The sequence below is a fragment of the Boleophthalmus pectinirostris genome, unplaced genomic scaffold (genome assembly GCF_026225935.1).
Source record: "Boleophthalmus pectinirostris isolate CB_2022bp ecotype Guang Dong unplaced genomic scaffold, ASM2622593v1 HiC_scaffold_18, whole genome shotgun sequence".
NCBI lineage: Eukaryota > Metazoa > Chordata > Actinopteri > Gobiiformes > Gobiidae > Boleophthalmus > Boleophthalmus pectinirostris.
Window position 1 is genome coordinate 13,311,176 of NW_026571133.1, and position 20,936 is coordinate 13,332,111.

The 20,936-nt window shown below is 36.0% G+C and overlaps 1 protein-coding gene across 4 annotated transcripts in view; it reads left to right on the forward strand.

Annotated features, from left to right (window-relative positions):
- The first annotated feature begins 379 nt into the window (after positions 1-379).
- The window catches only part of atxn7l1 (ataxin 7-like 1), a 44,147-nt gene continuing 23,590 nt past the window's right edge, over positions 380-20,936 (forward strand). Inside the window, exons 1-3 of one of the 4 annotated variants that reach the window (XM_055153656.1) lie at positions 380-530; positions 6,017-6,121; positions 19,881-19,986. In XM_055153656.1, coding sequence (XP_055009631.1) covers positions 19,971-19,986 — 16 coding nt within the window. In that variant the 5' untranslated portion in view covers positions 380-530; positions 6,017-6,121; positions 19,881-19,970. Of the gene's footprint in view, positions 531-6,016; positions 6,122-10,310; positions 10,464-19,880; positions 19,987-20,936 lie in introns of those variants that run through there. The other 3 variants (XM_055153658.1, XM_055153657.1, XM_055153659.1) reach the window with 3 other exon arrangements.

The following is a 20,936-nucleotide window of genomic DNA, read 5'->3' on the forward strand; positions in this document are numbered from 1 at the left end:
TGTCTGTGAACAAAACTTTACAATCTAGGAATGTGCTTTGGCAATATTGTGCAACATAAAACAGCGAATAATGACGTAGTAAAAAAAATCCAATATGGTAAAATAAAAGCTGTGAATAAAATAAGGTATTAAATCTGTCATATATCAATAATCTCTCTAAATAAATACATATATATAAATGCTATATGTACTTTTTTCATTATTTGTATTGTTAATTTTTTTCATTGGTATTATTATCTTTTTTTTTTTTTGTTTGTTTGGGTTTTTTTTTTTTGCCTGTGCGCGTTGCATGTCTTGCACCTGCCTTGTGTTCCTCTAATTAACATGTGTCCTTACCATTGGTTGGTGTGTTTTCTTAAAAGCCATACCCCATGCTTTCACTTTTTAAACTAAGTCCTGATGAAGACCAGTCATGGTCGAAACATGTTAGCTTTGGCCATTTAAACTAATTCCTTTTTAACTACCGGTATACTGTTTTTTTTTGTGTGAATTTTACTTTTTTGGAGTACCTGGATTTTGTTGCATCTGAGGTATTAAATCAATTCTACTAAGAATTTTTGTCTTTTTAAGAATGTAGGTTATCAATACCCTGTCTATTAAGTTTGACTTGGCATTCTTTTTTTCTTCACATTCCTGTTTTCTATTTTTCCTTAAGGTTATATGTTGACTGCCATGAAGTAAAGATTTTTAAAGTTCTTTGTCTTTATCATGCTATACAGAGTTTAGAAAAAAGTCTCCTCTTGTAGTTTATATAGTATATGACACCAGAGATAAGCCTAAATGTGACACTTTTCTTCTGAATGTGCCAAAGCGCGACAGACTTAACCTTTTCCTTCCACTTAGTGAGATATGGTTGTATTGAACCACTTGATATTTTATTGTTGGTATTGTTGCTTACAGTTGTTGACACAGTAGTAATGTCTTTTGACCAAATGCACTATTTACCCTGGTAAAACAATATTACAATTCACCTTTACTGACACAAACTTTTTCCATCCCCATAAACTGTGAGGTTATATTTTAACTTCTACTATTCTACTAAAGATTCTACTAAAGTGTAATTGACAGTTGGTATGTTCCAAGTTTTAGTGTCCTGAATTCACCTTGTGGTTTGTGTAATATTGTGAATTTCTGTAATGCAATAGTTTTTTATTTCCTGTTATTCAGTGTCCGTGTTTTTACAGCTCTTAAATTACGAGTTAAACCAATTTAGATAATTCATTTTCTTATTGGAACGCTATCTTAAGCCATCTTTTCAGTGCTACAGCTGGGCTAATATGTAATGTAATAACTGCCATGTCTTTGACACCATCACTGTCTTCAGTTTAGCCAGGAAGCTCTAGTTATGTTTTTATTAAGACACATTTTCCCCTTTTCAAGTCCCGTTTAACTCTTTACTTCCTCCTTTCAATAACTTTTCAATAATGTCTAATTTACAGAAGGTGTGTGCATAAAATATAAAAATATAGATATATCGTGATACTAAATTTGGTGATACAATTTCATTCTTTTGGGCTGCTCTATCAACATACTGGCAAGAGTATTTTTTTTGTATCTTTTTAGCAAATTATTTGTAGCCGCACTACAGATTTGTTGCTCATTTAGTGTAAGGATACTTTTTTATGTTGAATACACTTGACATATTCACTGTCTTGATTATTAAAATAGACGTATTTCATAAAAGTGCACTATGTAACTTCCAAGATAGAGGGTTTACTTGCTTGTCTCTATGGAGATGTTATTTCTTTACATGAAATGCTCCACTGTATGACATTAAACACATCCGCCTTGCATTTATTCCATTACAGGTGTTAAAATATTCATAGAAAAACATCAATTCTTACCATGTGCAGGCTTACTTCTCCATAGATCTGACCATTAACTTGTCTCCATTGTGCTAACCAGGTTTATTTCAATACTGTGGAATAATCAAGACAAAGCTGTAACATCTCCACGGAGACAAGCAGGTGACCCTCCAGCACAAAAGTTGCACAATGCACCTTTAACTTTGCACAAGTAGTGATTTAACAAAAAATACTGTTGCTAAAATGCATTTGATTTTAAAATGACAAGATATCAAAGATTATGATGAACAATACATCGATTATGACATGTATCGCCATATCGTGATAATATTGTATCGTGAGCCAGATATTGCTTAGTTTATCAAATCGTGGGGGACCCTGTGATTCCCAGCCCTAATTTACAGTCCCCACATGTTTAGGCATTCAGTGATGGATGGCTGTTGGTGAGTGAAAAACCTGCTTGTTCACCAAAGACTGACTGTGTAGTTTGGTTTCTGGTTTGTCAGTGATTGGCAGTAGAGAAACAGAGCCACACACACTATTAGTCTGCACACTTACTTTGCATTTGCTTTGGCAGATACAGAGGAAATTGCATTCTTACTTTTTCGGTACTCCCACAAAAGCCTTCTGCCCCAGTATAAGCTGAAAAGATGTCATTAGCTGCAAATAGGCTTAGTTTTTCTTATCGACACTCTCTGTGGGCTTGTCTTATGAGTCTTTAATAGTTTATTTACAAGAAAATGTGCCAGTTCTTGCTGTAAACATCAAGAAGTTAGCTAGATTTGATGGAGAAAACCAACTTTGAAGACCATAGCTTAAATATACCATAAAATGAACAAAGCTAGAGTTCAATGAAATGTTACATTTTTATACAAGAAAGAGAAAGTGAAAGTCGGTCAACAAGTCAGTTTTTTGTTTTTTCTTCACAGCGCTACAAATATTACGTTGAAAATCTTTTTTAAATAAAGGAAAAGCACCGAAATGTAACTTTCACTTTCTGGTTTGTTTATAGAACTTGCGACATTTCTCATGTAATTCCATCTTAAATGAAACACGTTGGTTGCATTGAAAATTTGTATTAATTTGATTTAAATGTTACTGATTGACAAATATTATTATTTATTAGCCAATATGCATGTTATATATATATATTTATTTATTTATTTGTGGTTTTCATGTCTATTATGATTTCACTTATGTTATATGTTCCATTGTATGAGAATGCAAATCTTTACTTGCCCAAAATAAATACATAAAATAAAAAATAAATAAAAACAGTTGCATAAAACAACTAGATCTTTTGTGTAATAAGTTAGCTGTGTTTTCAAGAAGTGTCATTTTTCGTACCTAGACTGGTATTGATTAATATCGGGTATCGGCAAATACTTAAAGCCAAAGTATCAATAATGGTATCAGTAAAAATATTAGGGATGCACTGATCCATCTTCTTCATTTCTGATACCAATTCTGATACTAAAGATTTAAGAATCTACCGATGCAGAGACTGAAAACAGCACTGACTTTCTTTATACAAAAATGAAATAAGACAAAACTGATCCAAATGTGTTATGTAGCTGTTATTTATCTCTCATGTAACTACAGAACAGATTTGTATAAATAAAAGTTCAGACATTTTGAGACTTTCTGTCCCAGCTGCAACCAGTAAATAATCTTATTACATCAATTTTATATGCCCAACCAGGATATTGACTGAACCGACATTTGGGAGCTAATAACCGAGCCAGCAAACATTTCAATATCACCGTGGATATCTGATACCAGTATTGGATCGATCCATCCCTACGCAGTATATCACAATTGAATAGGAGTGTGCAAAAATATTGAAATATTGGTATCGTTTAATGTGATGATACAGTATCGATAACGTGGTCTGCTGTATCAATATATTGCCAAGAGTATTTTTTGGTATATTTTACTCAGTTATTTTGTTGCAGTACTGCTGTTTTGTTGCTTGTTCAGTGAAAAACTCATTTATGCAACACATTTGACATTTTCACTGTTTTGAGGATTAAAATGGGTGTGTTTCATATGAACTTTGCACAAGAAGTGGTTTAAAAAACACTTTTAGTATCAGGGCCATGATTGATCCATTATTTTTTATTGAACTGTATTGAATCGATTTGAAATGTATCGTATTGAATCGAAAGTGCACTGTATTGAGATAAGTATCGTATTGTGGCCTGTGTATTGAGATATATATCGTATTGGCAAATTCTTAATGATACCCAGCCCTACAATTGAATCACAGTTAGTTTCCGCAGTTCTCAAATTGCGAAGGCTGCAATTATTAATGAGACAGGATCTTATCACAATACTTCTTATGTTATTTCACTTAGTTGGTGTTCGATGGTGTGAGATGCTCTACATAATGTCCACTATACAAAATCCACACTCATTCAGCACTCCTGCTATAGGACCTCTTTATCTTTGCCTTCATTTATAACTAATGGCTGAGCTCTGACCTTTCAATGCGTCCTGTCAGACCTCCATGATGGGATAAATTACGCACACATTATGAACATATGTCATTATCAGGAGGCTAACCTTGATCCACTCAGATATATATTGTAATAGACTCGTAGCATCCTCCGCCTGGCTCCTCTCCTTTTCTAAACGACTGGAAGGTTGCCAATCAAGCGAGGTCTTGATGACATTCACCCCTTTGCGCACTCTCAGATTTCCCTTCAACGCTAACACAAATACACACTTCTGCATCCTAGGCCCCATGGTAATAAGTGCTGTAATTTCTGACAGTGCGGTTGTTTGGGAACAGGAAGATAAAGCTCTCCATCACATCACATACCTTTGAAGATAATAACATTTTTTACATTGTGGTCATTGCTTGTTTGGCGCCATACTATGTGTCTGTTAAAGGGCCCGTGTTATATTATTTTCTGATCTATGTTATAATGTTGTAAATACCTATCCACTAGGTGTGTAACGATATCCAAGTCTCACAATACGATATAGTCACAGTATGAACCTCACAGTATATTTATTGTGACATTGTGGGAAAGCTCACGATATGGTGGAGAGGCTCACTATTTTTTTATGTAACAATATCCACATCTCTTGTACAGTATTTTCACGATATACATCTCACGGTACGATATTTATTGTGATATTTTGTGGAGGTGAACAAAATTGTTAATATGCTGCTTTTTTCTCTTAAAATGTTGTGACAAGAACTGTTATTTCTTCTTATAGTCTACACTGAAATGGAGCAAAGGATCATGGTGTATGTAGTTCCCTCTGTGTGTTTTTTTTTTTTTTAGCTATTGCTGCACCATAACTTTTAATTTAAGCAAAGAGACTTGTAATTTCATATATTGTGATGGTCCATGATAATATCATGATGTTTTGGTTACTGTTACATCCCTATCTACCTTTATTTCATTCACACATATTAAACACACAAACCCTGCTTATTTAGGTTGTACTCTAAAGTGGAAATATAATACAGGAAGTGCTCCACTGTGTTTTTAAACGTCTCTACTAAACTAAAGGTAAAAGGTAGCTGTTAATGTGAAAATGGTGGAGCAGAGCATTTTGGGCTTTCGCGATGTAGACAGACTAATAATATGTTACTTGAAAGAAACAAAACACAACTCCAGGTATGTTTTTGATGATGTAACAACATTGTAACATGGCTTAAAAGCTCACAAGAGTCAATTTTGTGTAATATAGGACAATTAAGCTTCAGTTTTGAGTTTGTGTGGTCTTTGCGCTTTCCATAATGCGCTTTCCAATACTTTCTATAGCTATAGGTTCAGTTCACGTTGTTGTGATTAAACTGTGATTTTCTCTTGATTTTGAAGGGCAAGGGTCTTATTTCAAAAAGAAAAACAAAAAATCAAACTCTCATCTCCCTGCAAAATACTACTTGATTATACATTGTTAGCTTTCAGCATTTACATCAGCTCATTGCATTAGAAGTTCAGTTACTCCAACAAGACTTGACTATAAGATCTGTAATTAAGTTTTGCGTAAAATGTCAAATAATTATCTCGTAATAGTGAAATGAAGGGAAAAGTTCAGTTGCAGTGGGCTATCTCTGCTATGTTGTGTAAGCTACTCAAGCTTAGTCAAGTTATCACTCCCCTTGTTTTCTTATGTTTCTGTTGAGGGCCGTTTTGAGTGATTTCTTCTTCTAAGGCGTTGTTTCTCTTCTTCTCTTATCTCTCTCACAGATATGCTCGTCTGCAGCCCATTTCTCGCGCTGGAGGATTTGTGTCTTGTTGTCTGCCATGTCTGCAATCAGGTGGTCACTCCTCAGGGCATACTCAAACACTATGGTAAGAATTACTCACTATAATAGTATATAATACTATCTACAAGGCATTTTTCAACTTGAAGACACAAGCACTCAAGCCATTTACTTAGGTAGCCATCATAGACTGTATATATAAATGGGAATAGCCAACCCTCTAGTGTTCATGGGGGCGCTCCCGGCTCCTTCGTCTTTCCTTACACTGGGAAATTGTCACCACTCTCTTTGTAACTGCTGCTGTGAGCCTCATTATTTTGGTCTTAAAATGTTTGTATTAACCCGCTCTACATGATCCTGGTGTTTTTTTTATTTATCTGTTTTAGCCTTAAATAAATTCTTATTCATAATAATAAACTCAGCTCCAAATTCGCCCCATAACCGCTAGCATCATGAGCCTCATTTGACTGGAACCAAACGCTATGGATGATTTCACACTTCTTAGTCACTTAGTCCAATTCTTTATACCAGGGGTCACCAAACGTTTTTTTCTGGGGTACACATTATCGCTCCTGGCTGTGATGGGGGGCCGGGGTCAGGCAGGACGTATAACAGAATTGCATGACCCTCACGATGCAGATTATATTCTTTGAAAACCGCCACACTTTCTTTACATATCAGACAAACCGCACGGTCCTTACATTGAACAAAAAATAATTGGTCGTTCACTGTTACTTGAAAACTCTCTGTCAACTTTTCACACTTTAACACTTGCCATTTTGCTGTCCTTAACTGCACTTCAGTACTCTTCGCATGTGTTGACTGTCACTGTTTGATCACGAGCTTGTGAGGTGACGAAAATTTGGTGGCAAATGTAAATACGTTATATAATATTTTTCAAGCTAATTCTTTTAATTTGCTGTTGTTAAAATGTAATGGTGTCGTATTCTTTATAGATCTTTTATGTTTGCAGGTATAGCACATTTTTTACTTTTTAATGCAACAAATTCAAACCAGTTTATCTTTTGTGAGGGGTTAATGTAATGATATTTATGGTTGCTAAACATTGCGGTTTAGTGGTTAGAGCACCTCACCAACCCAAAGATCAGAGGTTCAGTTCCCCGAAGTTTATGCCATAGTGTCCTGTTCTTAAGCAAGGTACTTCAGTCTCATTGCCCAGTATGAATGTGGAGTGTGGGATTTGGGATTTGAAGGAACCTATGGAGCAGTTTGGCAGCCTCACCTCCATCAGTCTACCCCAGGGCAACTACAGCATCAATATTATCTTACCATCACTGGGTATGGAGTGAAATAATAATAACAACAGTGAGGCTTTGAGAGACTTGGGCAATCCTGTAATGCTCTTTGCAAGTGTAAGGCATTATAAAAACACACACGTTTACATCTGTATAACAAACAGTTGTGTCATTTTATCACCAATCCAATCAGACATTTTCACAAGCCATGAGAGAATACTAAGGTAATTCACTATGTAAAATTAACTAGATTGGGCTCAGTAAAGCATTTTATGAGCCAATTTAATGTCCCCTCTCTGGATAACATACGGCAGCTCCAATTTACAAAACATAAAACACCAGATCAATGGGAAACTGCAGACTGCTTTGAATAAGAGGAAGCTACACAATAACAAAAATAAATTATGCTACATATTTTGGCAGGGGACTGTGACTGCCTTTTACAGTCTAGCCACATATGCCACACACACTTTTAGCTGTCAGTCAGTGGATATTTGTTGCTATGGAAACTGTAATAGTCATCCAACTTTCTTGTTGCTCATTTGCACAACATCCAAACAAGTAAAGGGTGTTGTTTTGGTTTTTTAATTAGTCCAGTGGGCTCTCTATTGACAAGAACTTCATACAATGTACTTCACAATAGAAGTGTTACAAGATGCCCGATTATAATGTCAAAATACTGTTACTAATTATTTTGGCCTTTGTTGTTGCCGTAGCATCATCTGCGTGATCTGCATATTTAGCTGGCTATCATAGTACAGCAACAAAGCTATTTTTACAAGTGTCTAGTAGTGCCAAAACAAACCATTCGTACACTGATCCGTCCAATATGCACTTGAGTAAGACTGGAACCACAGATCTTCTGGTTGGTGGTAAAATGCTTAACCCCCTAAATCACTTTTAATGTTCAAAAGAGGCTACAACATTTTCATTTTTGTACTTGTCTAAATTCAGAAAATGTTATTATTAGGTACATTACTTCAGTTCTATTCTTAAGCTTTTTCCTTTTGTGGTTTGTATTCATGAAGATATTGTTGTTTTGCTTTGCAGAATGTTTCATAGTATGGCATTAAATTTGTATATGCATGGAGACAAACAATTGATGCCAGAGTACAGGTCAAATATATGGAGAGGCGAATTCGCTCACAGTAAGGATGCAAGTTTTCAAGGCATTTTTGAGCAATAAAAACATGTGTTTAAATAAGTGCATGATATATATTGTTTAATGCCCTATTGTGGAACATTGCAGGTGAACCATTAATATCTCCATGGAAACAAGCAACTGGCAGAACAACATCCAGAAAAGTAACATAGAGCACCATAGTATTTATTTATTTTTACATTTTAATCATGGAAAATAATTGAAATTTCAAATATGAGCTAAAAAAGTCAAATAATAAAGTGATTTTTGCCATAATCAAGCAGCCATACAATGAGTTTAGAATGTTATATGTCCCTAAACTCGACCAACACCTTAAAATGCTTCTTCATCCCCATCTCCCCTCTGCCCCTCTGCCCCTCTGCCTTGTGCACCCTGTTAGGCTGATAGTCTGTGGCCCTGAGCTGCTGCTTTGGTCTGTTAGCGACACGTGCACCAGCCGAAGTCACATGACCAGGCCTAATGAGCTTGCTCACATCCCAGCTCACATTCACAACCTCAGAGGAGCAAAGCAAACAGTGGTAGTGGCAGTAACCGTATTAGCACTAGTAGTAGTAGTAGTAGTAATAGTAACAGTAGCAGCAACAGCAGTAGCGGTTGTGTAGTAGTAGCTATAGCTGTTGTAGCAGTAATGTTGTAGTAGAAGCTGCAGCAGTAGTGTAGTAGTAGCAGACACTTTCTCTCTCTCGCTCTTTCTCAGTATAAAGAGGTCAGTGGCATCTGAGCCACACACATATGCACAGCAGATTCCTGGCACGTGCTGTTGTTTTAGCTGTGCTTCTGCCCCCTACAGGCTCTTCACACACACACTAGAACACACAGGCAAGGCAATGTTATTTATAGAGCATAATTCATCCACAGAGTGCTTTACAGTGTAATAAATGCATTAAAATCATGATACGAACAAATATAACCATAAATCATCATCATAAAATTAACGTGTCAAGATGAAATCCTTTCACTCAAAATAGAAGCTTTTTGAGCCTGGGTTTAAATATTGTCAGAGTAGAGACCTGTCTCACATCTTCACGAAGACTGTTCCTGATTTTTGCAGAAAACTGAAATTCTGATTCCTCATCTCAGGCACTATTGTAATAAACAAATTGAATGCAACTTCAACAGTCAAGATTAGCAAATAGCTCAAGCTGTATTCATGTACTTAAAATTCCTCTGCAAACAACTTTTTTTCATTATGTAAGCTGCAAACCCTGTAGTTTAAAGCATTTCAGAAAATGTTAGTAGAGATGTTGATTCTAGTGTTAAGTAAAATAAACTAACTAAATCTTAAGGGTGCACTATGTAGCTTTTTGGTTGGGGGTCCGTCACCTGTTTGTTTCTATGGAGATGTCGCTGCTCTGCTTGGAATGGTCCACAGTATGACAGCTCTGCCTTACATTTATTCAGTTACAGGTGGTTTTATAGCTCAAAAATACCTTGGAAAACAGACATTCTGACTGTGAGCACGGTTGCCTCTCCACAGATCTGACCTGTGACTTGGCCTGATTTAGTCTCCATGGAGATAGAAAGGTTTAATACCATACTGTGAAACGTTCAAGACAAAGCAATAACATCTCCACTCAGTAAAGCATTTGAATGACCCTTCACCAGAAACGTTACACAATGCACCTTTTAATATAAAACATCTACAGCAGATATAATAGGAATCACAGTTACGTGTTATCTTACCAAATAGTTACTGCTTGCTAACAGATGCAGAGATGGGTAACAACAGGTCAGAATCACACAAGTATTTTTACACAAACATGGAGAGCAGAACAGGGATTCTCCAGAGACACTGATGAAACAATGGGGCAATCTTTCAGCTGACTCATGCACACCTTGTGCATGTAGTGACTCATGCTAATGTCAATGGGCCAATGTGTCAGTGGGTAACAGAAGTGGGCGACATCAGTGCAGTGCCTGGGGAGTCCCGATCTTATAAAGTAGGACTGCAAGATCAACCACAGTCAAATCGAAATCAAAATTTTAATGGATACAACTGGCAAATCAGAAAGGTTAGTTTCTTAAAGGTGCTATATTATGCTAAATTGACTCTTGTGAGCTTTAAGGCATGCTAGAATGTTGTTCTCTCATCAAAAACATATCTGGAGTTGTTTTGTTTCCTTCACATGTTTGGTTAATCCTTTATTGTTAGTCTGTCTACATCTCCAAAACTCAAAATACTCTCTTGTGTTTGTGATGTCATGAGGTGGTAGTTTTCATACTAGCTTTTACTTTTTGTTAAGTAGAGATTAACAATTCCAGGGCTGAAATTGGCCAAATGATTCTAGTGAAAGTGTTTGGAGTTTAAAAACACAGTGGAGCACTGTATTAACATGTGACATCACAAGGTGGAACAGTGTTTTCTGTTTGAGAAAAGAACTCAACCTAAATATGTATTAACTGTAATTTCCGTAATTTCCTCCACAAACAACTAAATGTTCCTCTACTGATCTATGCAGACGTGTTTTGAAATTCTTGTATTAGTTGTGTCAGTTCATATTTCAGTGTTTTTGTCAAGGCTTCCGGACACGTTTAAAATGTGAAATGTGAACATAATTCTCTTATCAAAATGTATTTTGTGAATCTAACCACAATCATAATGTTTTCCAGAAAAATCACAGTTTTGATATTTTTCTCAAATCGTTCAGCCCTGTTGTAGGATCTCCCCTGTGACCAGCTGTAACATAAGCCTATGATGCATTAGATAATTGGTCTATTATCCTGTAAATAATTAACATTACTCCCAGTCCTCAATTTTTATTATTATCACAGGCTTTGCAATGATATATTTTTCGGTGTCTGCTTTTCATTCATATTCAATAGAAGCCTGTGCCTGAGATGTGAGGGGTGAGCTAAAACTGCTCCATGTGACCTCTTCTGAACGGACCACCTCGAGGCTCTGACCCTGTTTTCATATTCTTATCACGTTGGAGGCGTTTCTCTATTGTTAAACATCCTCTGCGTCTCCACAGCTCGACACATTTCACACGGCTATGATTCTGACATGAGACTGCTCTGTCAGCTTGTGTTCAAAAGGGCTGTGTATTGATGTATTTCGCTTATCGACATTTTGTCTCATTTCTACATGTTGCTGTATACAGTAATGTGATGTACAGACATGGGATGTGTAACAAAAGTACTGTGCTTTATTTAACAAAACTGTACAAAGCACATCAATTGTAACATATAGTGAGCAAGTTGTAATCATGGTTTTATTCTTAATTTAACCTTTTAAAAGTCCTATATTACACAAAAGTGACTCTTGTGAGCTAAATTTAAGCCATGTAATGATGTTACTTCCTTAAAAACATATCTGGAGCTGTGTTTTGTTTCATTCACACATGCTTGAGTAATCATTTATTACAGTATTACATCCCCCAAACTTGAAATGCTCTGCTCCACCTTGCGGTACTTTTCAAGTTTTAACTTTTGTTTAGTTGAAATTAGAAATTCCAGGGCTGCAATTATCCAAATGATTTCAGTAAAGATGTGTGGAGTTTAAAAACACTTCCTGTATTACATGACATCAGTAGGTGGAACAAACTGTTTTCTGTTTGAGAGATTAACTCAACCTAAATCTGCAAATGAAACAAAACACAACTCCAGGTATATTTTTGATGAATAAATATTATAACAGAGATGGAAAAACTAGTTTAATATGGGCCCTTTTAAAATCCAGATTTAGTCCTGACTATCTCAGATGCAATGGAAGCATTGATAGCAGCAAAGGCCTTTTAAATTTCCACTTAAACTTGATTAAAAATGTCAGTTTTGGGTTGTGCAATTAACCAGTTATTTCCAATCATCAACTTGTTTGGGTCTATTTAACTGTCAGTAAATGTTTGCGGTTTGGAGCAGAATTCAGATTTTGGATGGAAAAAAAGACTTAACTGTGTTGAGTGGCAATGATTAAAAGTCTGTATTGTTAATGTTCAAGTTATTAATATTGTAATCCATTTTGATCTGTTTTTATTAAGACAAAATCAAATCAAAATATTCTACATGAGGGGAAAAATATGCAATTAAAAAAATTAATATCATCACTTAAATGTGTATAATATTTTGCAGTCTATTTCTTTGTCCATAATTTTCCCTCTCATAAATAGCCCGACCTCTGCAGTAATTTAGCAGCTTACAGTAAGTACACAGGCAAATTGTTGTGGGGGTTGAATGCCCTGGAGTCAACAGTGTGGAGTTATGCATGTGTAGCTTTGCTTAAGAAAAGGGAGGGGCTAACGACACTTTTAATGCTATAACTTGGACAGTCAGTATTTTATTTTTGCCCTGTGTCCTTTTGAAATGAGTATTAATGTGTGTTATATGGTCCATTAGAGCCCTGTGCTTAAAGCTTAGCCTAAGTGGTCCCGTTGGGATATTTAATAAATCCCTTTCTCTGGAGGTGTGGGCTGCACGTTCTCAACAAGAAAACTGCAAATGTGTGTAATAGAAATTTGCTAGTTTAAAGGGAGTTATACCTTGAGTATTTAAGATTAATAATACAAGTTATACTGGTTCCATCTATAGGGCTTAAGATAACATTGCTTTCCTGTTGTGTAGCATAGAAAATGAGACAAAGCCTGCACACTTACTCCAAACTGCATTTAATGAATTACAACAGTAGACCCTCCTTGTTTTCGATGTTTACTGTAGTAGCCTAGCACTAGCAATGTGTGCAGACATGATATCCTTTTCATAATTGGTTAAATATTAAGGCGTAAATAGACAGTCATTTCATTTTTAGACACTTGACTTTTGGTAAATTCCTCAGATGGACCAGTCTCATCTCTGACACATGGTGACTCATATATAAAGTAAAGTTTTATCTTGTTTATATAGTCCACAAACTATTCAGAAAATAAACAAAAATTACAATTTACAGAATCTTGTCAGAACTTTTGGAAAGTTACAAGTCACGTTCAGGGAGAGGTGACCCTGCATCATATACAAAATATATTAGCAATAAAAAATACAGTTGAATAAGCAAGTTTAATGCTATACAGTAAAACAATCCTGGCAGAGCAATAACGAGCAGCTAGTGGACCTAGGCCTGTCATGATAATTACTATCGACTTATTGTTCAGTATATGAAAGCTGGAACAATATTTCTTGGGGTTAGTATTTATCACATGTACTTTTTCTTTGCACTAGTGGGTATACTACAAGATTTAAGTCATAAAAGGTTGAATAATAACTTCTATGATTGATTACCTCCGCCAAGGAGGCTATGTTTTTGCCGGCGTTTGGCTGTTTGTTTGTTTGTCTGTTTGTTTGTCTGTTAGCAACATAACTCAAAAAGTTATGGACCGATTTTGATTAAATTTTCAGGATTTGTTGGAAATGTGAAAAGGAAGAACTGATTTCATTTTGGGGGTGATCTGGAAGAAATCCTGGATTCTGGATCACTTTGAAATTTTAGTTAACATTGTGGTAAATGGGGCCAAAAATTTTGTTTCTCAATATCTCAGTTAATTATTGACCAAACCCCATGAAATTTGACTCAGGGATGGACAATGGGATCCTCTTTCATATTCCAAAGGCTGATCCGGATCTGATCCAGAAGACTGATTTTATCGCAATTTATATAAAAAATGGGGGTAGTCCTTGGTGGAGGTCTGCGCTCTCTGAGTGCTTTTCTAGTTTACAGATGCATTTTTGATTATAGTCTATATTTATTGACATTGACACCACCACCACCACCAGAAAAGTTACACAGTGCACCTTTAAACGATCAAACCCTCTATTATGATTTCATAACAAACTACATTAGAGATTTCCTCGAATCATTCACTCCTCGTTTGTAATATATAAACATTTGCAGGCCTTGGGGAATAATGCATCCAAATGGATCACTAAATTCAAACCAGATGTATAAAATGGCTCACTAAAACCACTCTTTCTTCATGATCTTATAGTGATTTGTACAGAGCTCCATCAGTGCTTTTTCCGTGTGAATTCCTAGCCTCTCGTGTCTCCAGTTTTGACCCAGTGCTGCTGGGGGCCTGCTATGCCAGAGTAAGTAGAGTAGGGACGATAAAAGGCTCATATTTTTCCTGTTGGTGGGAGGGTCAGCCTTTCTGCTCTCACCATTCTCCAGTCCTCCGCCGCTCTGTTGTCCCTGATTAATGAGCTCCCGCGGAAGGGTTGAGAAACAATTTTGCATTTCCTTTTGATTTCAGTTCAAGTGTAGGGCCCTGTGTGTGCGAATCTTGTTGCGTAAGGACAAGCTGCGGTGTACACAGTCTGGCCTTTTCACATAATCTCGTTGAAAAGTTTTGCCCTTAGCCACAGCAGCCGCGTCTAGTTCCATTTCAATTCTAGTCCCCGCGCATTGCCTTGTCATTGTTATCGCGGACGGGTCTTCTCTTGATTATTAGCTGAAGCTCGAGCCAATTAAAATGCCAGCTGCTGCTATATGCATAAGGGCCGCTTTTTTGTTCCTTTGTGATCTTTTCATCGCAATCAAGTATTAATTTGTGTCTCAAAAGTAAGTTCTCACTCCATCTTTTCACAGCTACACTTGGGTACGAAGCAGGAGGCAGGTTCAGCATATGGAGAGTACAGTGCATTTGCATTGGAATATCAACTTTGAAGAGCTTTTAGTGCTTTCATAACACAGTGGAAGACAATCAGACATCAGAGAGAGCTATTCGTTAATGTTCTTGTAGAGATTCACCTGTCTTAGTTTGTGGCGCATGGTCTGGTGGTGCTGTAAAATTGTGCAATTAATCAAGTTTTGATTGAGGTTTGGTACGTAAGCCGCCACACATGCAGCTAAGAATAATTTCTGTTTAATTATTTTTGATTACTCGTGACGGATTGTCATTATAACCTAATTAATTGTGAACCTAATTGGCTGTAATTTAAGCAGCTCTAGAAAAAGCAACTAAACATAAAATTAGACTTATAGTTCCCTTTCCCAGCTCTTTTCCTAATTCTCTTTCTACTATAGCTTATATTTGATGCTATACTACTATTTTTACAAGAGATTTATTTTATTTATGTATCACTGATGTAATCCTTCCAACATTATTTATCGTGCTTGCCTGTATGCACGTTATTTTTCCTCATACATTCCCAATCTCACAAGGGACATTTGTAGAGATACTTCACAAAATGATGCATAGACATACAGTAATTGCTTTTATTTGTGTACTGTTCTTGCACTGAAACAATCTGGTTGGCTGTAGTTTCCTGTAGTAGTTTAAGCAGTGAAGAAGTACTCAGTTTTGTTATTTAAGTAAAAGTACAGATACCACAGCAAAAAAAAATACTCAAGTAAAAGTATCACATCAACAATCTAATTAAGTAAAAGTATTAAAGTAGCTGTACCATGTACTTAAAGAGTTCAAAAGTAAAAGTATTTTGCATGAGTTTGAGATCTAATAAAACTTAAAATATTGTGATTTTGATTGATTTTTTTTTTTTCCTAGCTCTTTTTATTTCTATATTTATGTTTGTCCTAAATTACAAATGTGTTAAAAATCCCTCAGCCCTTTAACAGATCTAAAAAAAAAAACAAAAAGCTTTACTACTTACTTTTCAGTCCTGTTCAAAAATGTAGTGGAGTAGAAAGTACAGATGCCTGCTCTCAAATGTAGTAAAGTAAAGGTAAAAAAGTATCCAACTTCAAATGTGCTTAAGTAAAGAGACCTAAAATTTATACTTGAGTACATTATTTCACTACTTTTACTTCATTATGCTCCACCACTGAGTTTACGATAAGATAAAGTTTATTGTCCCAGTAGGGAAAATCTTTCTTGGTTGCGCAGTCCAAGGTGCGTAGACGTCAGATAGACGGAGACAGACAGATAACAGCAGTGCAGTCTCTTGTACAATCAGTGCAGTTCATAATATTTATAAATTCAGTCAGTACAGAATAAAAAAACAGTAAAAGCAGATGTTGCAAATGCTGTTTCAGAAAAGTGATGTAGGTTTTTATTTACTTGCTAAAACTAATTTGCATTTTAATTATAAAAGTAGCTCTAACAAAATGGTCATAGCAGTGCTTGTTTTTTTATCACATCTACCAGCCTCATCCTCTGCTTGTGAATAAGTTGAATGAATTGACTCCTCACTGCTGCTCTCTGCTGCTGCCTGCTTAATGTAAACAAACCCAGCTGAGCTTTTGAAGCACTCACTTCCTCATCATGTAGTTGGTCCCGCCCCCTGGAAGAGCCACTAGCCAATGAGCAGTCTGCTGAGCACCATAACGACAAGCATGCAGGGAGAGCATGAAGTGGAGTGGGTGCCCTTGTGGTCCATTGGCTTGTGACCTTGCCTGGGAAGTCGTCCATGTATTGTAAATCAGTATGATGAGCTCCCAGCCTGCTTCTTATTGTTGAATTAACTGTCACTCAAATTCATGTTTAAATATACTTTTTGAAACTGCATTAATCTAAAATTAAGAATGAGATGTTAAGAGAGAAACAACCCTTGATTTTAATAATTTTTATGTTTTTATGATGGTTTAAGAAGGAAGTAGTACATGTTTTAAACTGTTTTATTGTTTAGCTTGTTGTAGAACTGGAGGAGAAAATTTTGACTTTGTAGCATTGTCAAAAGAATCAGTACCCAAATACTAATAATGAAACTATGTTGAAACTTGACACTCTATTGATACTGAAAAAATGCTATTGTATTTTTAAAAAGTAACATTTTTAATTATCAATATAGTATCTAATGCAGATTGAGGATCAAACCAAAATAAAGTTTCACTTACTAGTGCCACAACAACACTATCGACTTCTCTGTTAATGACACAAATCGCTTACAATGATGGCAACTTTTATTATTATTAGTATAAAAAATATAATAGTATAAAAAGTCATATCTGTCTTTTGCAACAAAATACTATTATTGCTTTAGGATTTTTTTGTGTGTGAAGTTGCCTAAATTTACTCTATCTCTGTTCAGGTTTGGAGAGCTTACTCATCAGTTTGTATAAATTTGATCCAATTTATGTGATTTCTTTTGGCTTAAACCGGGATAGTCATTTAAGCCTGGTTTTGTGCCCCTGCATGCAATTAATTACGCTATGCTTTCAACATTGCACAACATTGCGTTTTCCATCTGGTGTCTGGATGCATTCGTCTAACTGAAAAATGAGCAGCTGAGTGTGATTTTTTTGCAGTGTGATTTTGCAGTGTTCATCGGTGCACAGTTTAATCTGAAAAGCGTTATTGCTGGACTGCTGCATACCTGCAAACGTGGACCTTGATCCCTCCACTCTGAATACAGCTGCTTTGGCTGCTACTTTGCATCCACTGGCCTATTTACACACCTGCCCCATGCACACACACAAACGGCAACTGCACCGTGCAATCTGTGACATCAATGAAGCTATGGGAGCCTGGATTACTTACACATACAATTTTTAGTCATTACATGTTAATACTGTACGCAACACCTGCTGGAAGTTGTCGCTCAGACTGCACACTTGTGTCCTTTGTTTATTGTTGCCACTGCCTACAGCATGCAGTTGGAGACAGATTTAGGTCACTACATGCCATATAATGTTGATAGGGCTAATTTCAAATGCAGCACTTAGACATATATAGGTCTGTCACTATAACTAATTTTGACGCACTATATATTACTACAGAGAAGTATAGCGATAAATGATAATAATAAAACTACTGTATTTTAAAAAAAATATCTATACAGTGTCATTTAAAGGCTAAGCTACAACAAATAAATAGCAGAATGAAACCAGCTGCAGAAGTTACTTATCATATTACAACTAAAATAACAAAAATCAACCCACTATTGCAAAGACACTGTTCACACAATAAATAATGAGCTAAAAATATTCTTCCAGTTATATATTGAACGATAAATCTATGTAATATTATCATGACAGGCTAATAGTACTAATACTTTTGATGTGTTTAGCATAAAGCAGCAGCTGATACAACACCATGCAATCTACACATTTGGACTTTGATTCATTTTGCAGCCTTACTTGGGTTCTTAAACAGTGTTTTAGAAAATTCCTAGGCAGTTCCAGCTCAAATAAATTACTAGTTTTGTTTAAATAGTAATAAATATTTATGTAAATTATTAAAAACAATTGTTCTGTACCGGTACCAAAAAAGAAATTTTCCCAGTTTTGTCCAGTCCAGAGCTTTGCGTGTTATAATACTCTGTTGTTTTTTTTTCTGTATTCATTTTTTGTGATGATTCATAGATTGTTCCTCATGGACATTTATAAATAGATGTGCAGTCCTCTGCAACATGCATTCATAAGACCCCAGTGAACAGAATGCAGACTATAGGATCCATGTATTAGATGTGCTGCATATGACTGTCATATGAAACACCTGCTGCAGACCGTCACTCATACAAAAATACATGGCTCTCTATCACACCCAGTCATTTGCAGCTCTTTAATGTCTCTCTTCCAAAGCAAACATGCACAGTTGGAGAGCCCAGCAGCAGACTGTTTAGACTCTACAACACTCATTTACAGAGGTCAAGGCTATTTGTTACTACATTTATCTACTGTTTTTATTTCTTTTCAGCCAGAAATGCACACATTTAGTAAGAAATTCAATAAAATTTTATAAAAAAATAGTATGAGGACTGTTTAAAAAGTCAGATAAGTACACATTGTCAAACTACTAGCTTTTAAAAAAGGACTGAAGTATGATTTCGTGAACTAATACAGAATCACAAGAAGAAACATGCTTCATTTTGATCTGATAATTGTGCCAACTCAAGTATGATTTTGATTCGGTTGTTTCAGTGATTTTGCTTCCCTACTTTAAACACTCAGATACAAGTTTATTTGAATGAAAATGAGTGGCCATGCTTCTAATATTTTACAATATATACAATATTAGTTACATGTGTATTTAAAGGACCCATATTACACTGTTTTCTGCTCTTTGTTATAATGTTGTTTCTTCATCAAAATACACCTGTAGTTGTGTTTTGTTTCATTCACACAAACCCTGTATATTTAGGCTGAGTTCTTCTCTCAAACACTCTGTTCCACCTCGTGATGTCATTTGTTAATACAAGCGTGCACCACTGTGTTTTTCAACTCCATACCCTTTCACTAGAATCACTTGGACAATTTCAGCCCTGGAAATTTCTGTGTCTACTTAACTATCATAAAAGGTAGCTGTTAACTTGAAACTACCACTTCCTGACATCGCGTGTGAATGAAACAAAACATATCTCCGAGTATGTTTTTGAGGAGGTAAAAAATTATAACATAGCTTAAAACTCACAAGAATCAACTTTGTGTAGTAATGTCCCTTTAATGCACCATGCTTATTTACCGATACCAAGTCACCAAATTACCACATCTCTATTATAGATGTGTAGAATGATGTGTTATCCCAACCAGCAATTAGAGAATTTGAATCTTCATTTGAGGTTGTGTTTTTCCTATTTTGTTTGTTGACCTGTGTGTTTTCCTTCAGGTAGCTGGGGTGTAGTTTCCCTGTGAACAGAAACAGTCAGTCCCGGACCACCTCCCCTGCTCCTCTCCGTCCCACCCCCCACAAAGAGACATGCATAGTAAGAACCGTAAGTCTTTCCTCCTCTCTCCTTTCCTACTTCTATCCTCCTGTTTTGTAACTCAGTCCAATAAGTTTGTTTTTGTGAATCTCAGCTTCCATGGAGATCCTGTATCTTGTTCTGAGCTCTTCAAAAATATATTTAGAAACCTCTCCTTACTATCCCTTGTGTAGTAACAGACTTCTCATGGTGTCAGGCAAGTTGTTAATTAGAGAATAGCATGCCCAATTGATTTGAAAATACTGGATTCTATTTGTGAAAGCTTTCTGGCACTACATTTCAGTCTTGTGTTACAACACGGCCATCTGGCACAGTCAAAAACAAGTGGGCGAAAACACCCCACTGCATCACTGACTATTAGACTCAGGTGTTAATCAGATGTAAATGAAATGCAAATATTAGATACAAATTTCTGCCAGTGAGATTGTATAACCTGTTGATTTAGATGCTTTTTAGAGAAGGGGTGTTAAACAAACTTGACTTTTGGAGCTTTCTTCTATGTTATAATGTGGTTCCCTCATTAAAAACATGCCTGACAAGCTTTTATGTCATCCATGAATGTTTGAGTAATCTAGGGATCTGTCCTGGGCACTATTTGAACCATCATTATGGTTAGCAGTATGGGCCTGTGTGAGGCTCAGACAGAAGCCTGCATCATCCAAGTTCTTGCAGCCATTTTCCATCAATATAGACATTCACACTCAAAAACAGTACAACAAACAAACAAAACAATACACTGCAACTTCACAAATCTGATGTGATCTGCAGTAGTTTCATTAGGTCTGAGGGCAGTCTGAAGGGGGAGTGAGTACAGAGAGCAAGGGGAGTGTAGTGTCAAAAACCCCAAAACTGAAATTTATTACATATCAACGTAACACTGATCTAAATATATTATGTGTTTAGAATTAATAACCCATAGAAGTGTAATACCCCCTCTTTAAATGTATTGCTGGGTTTCA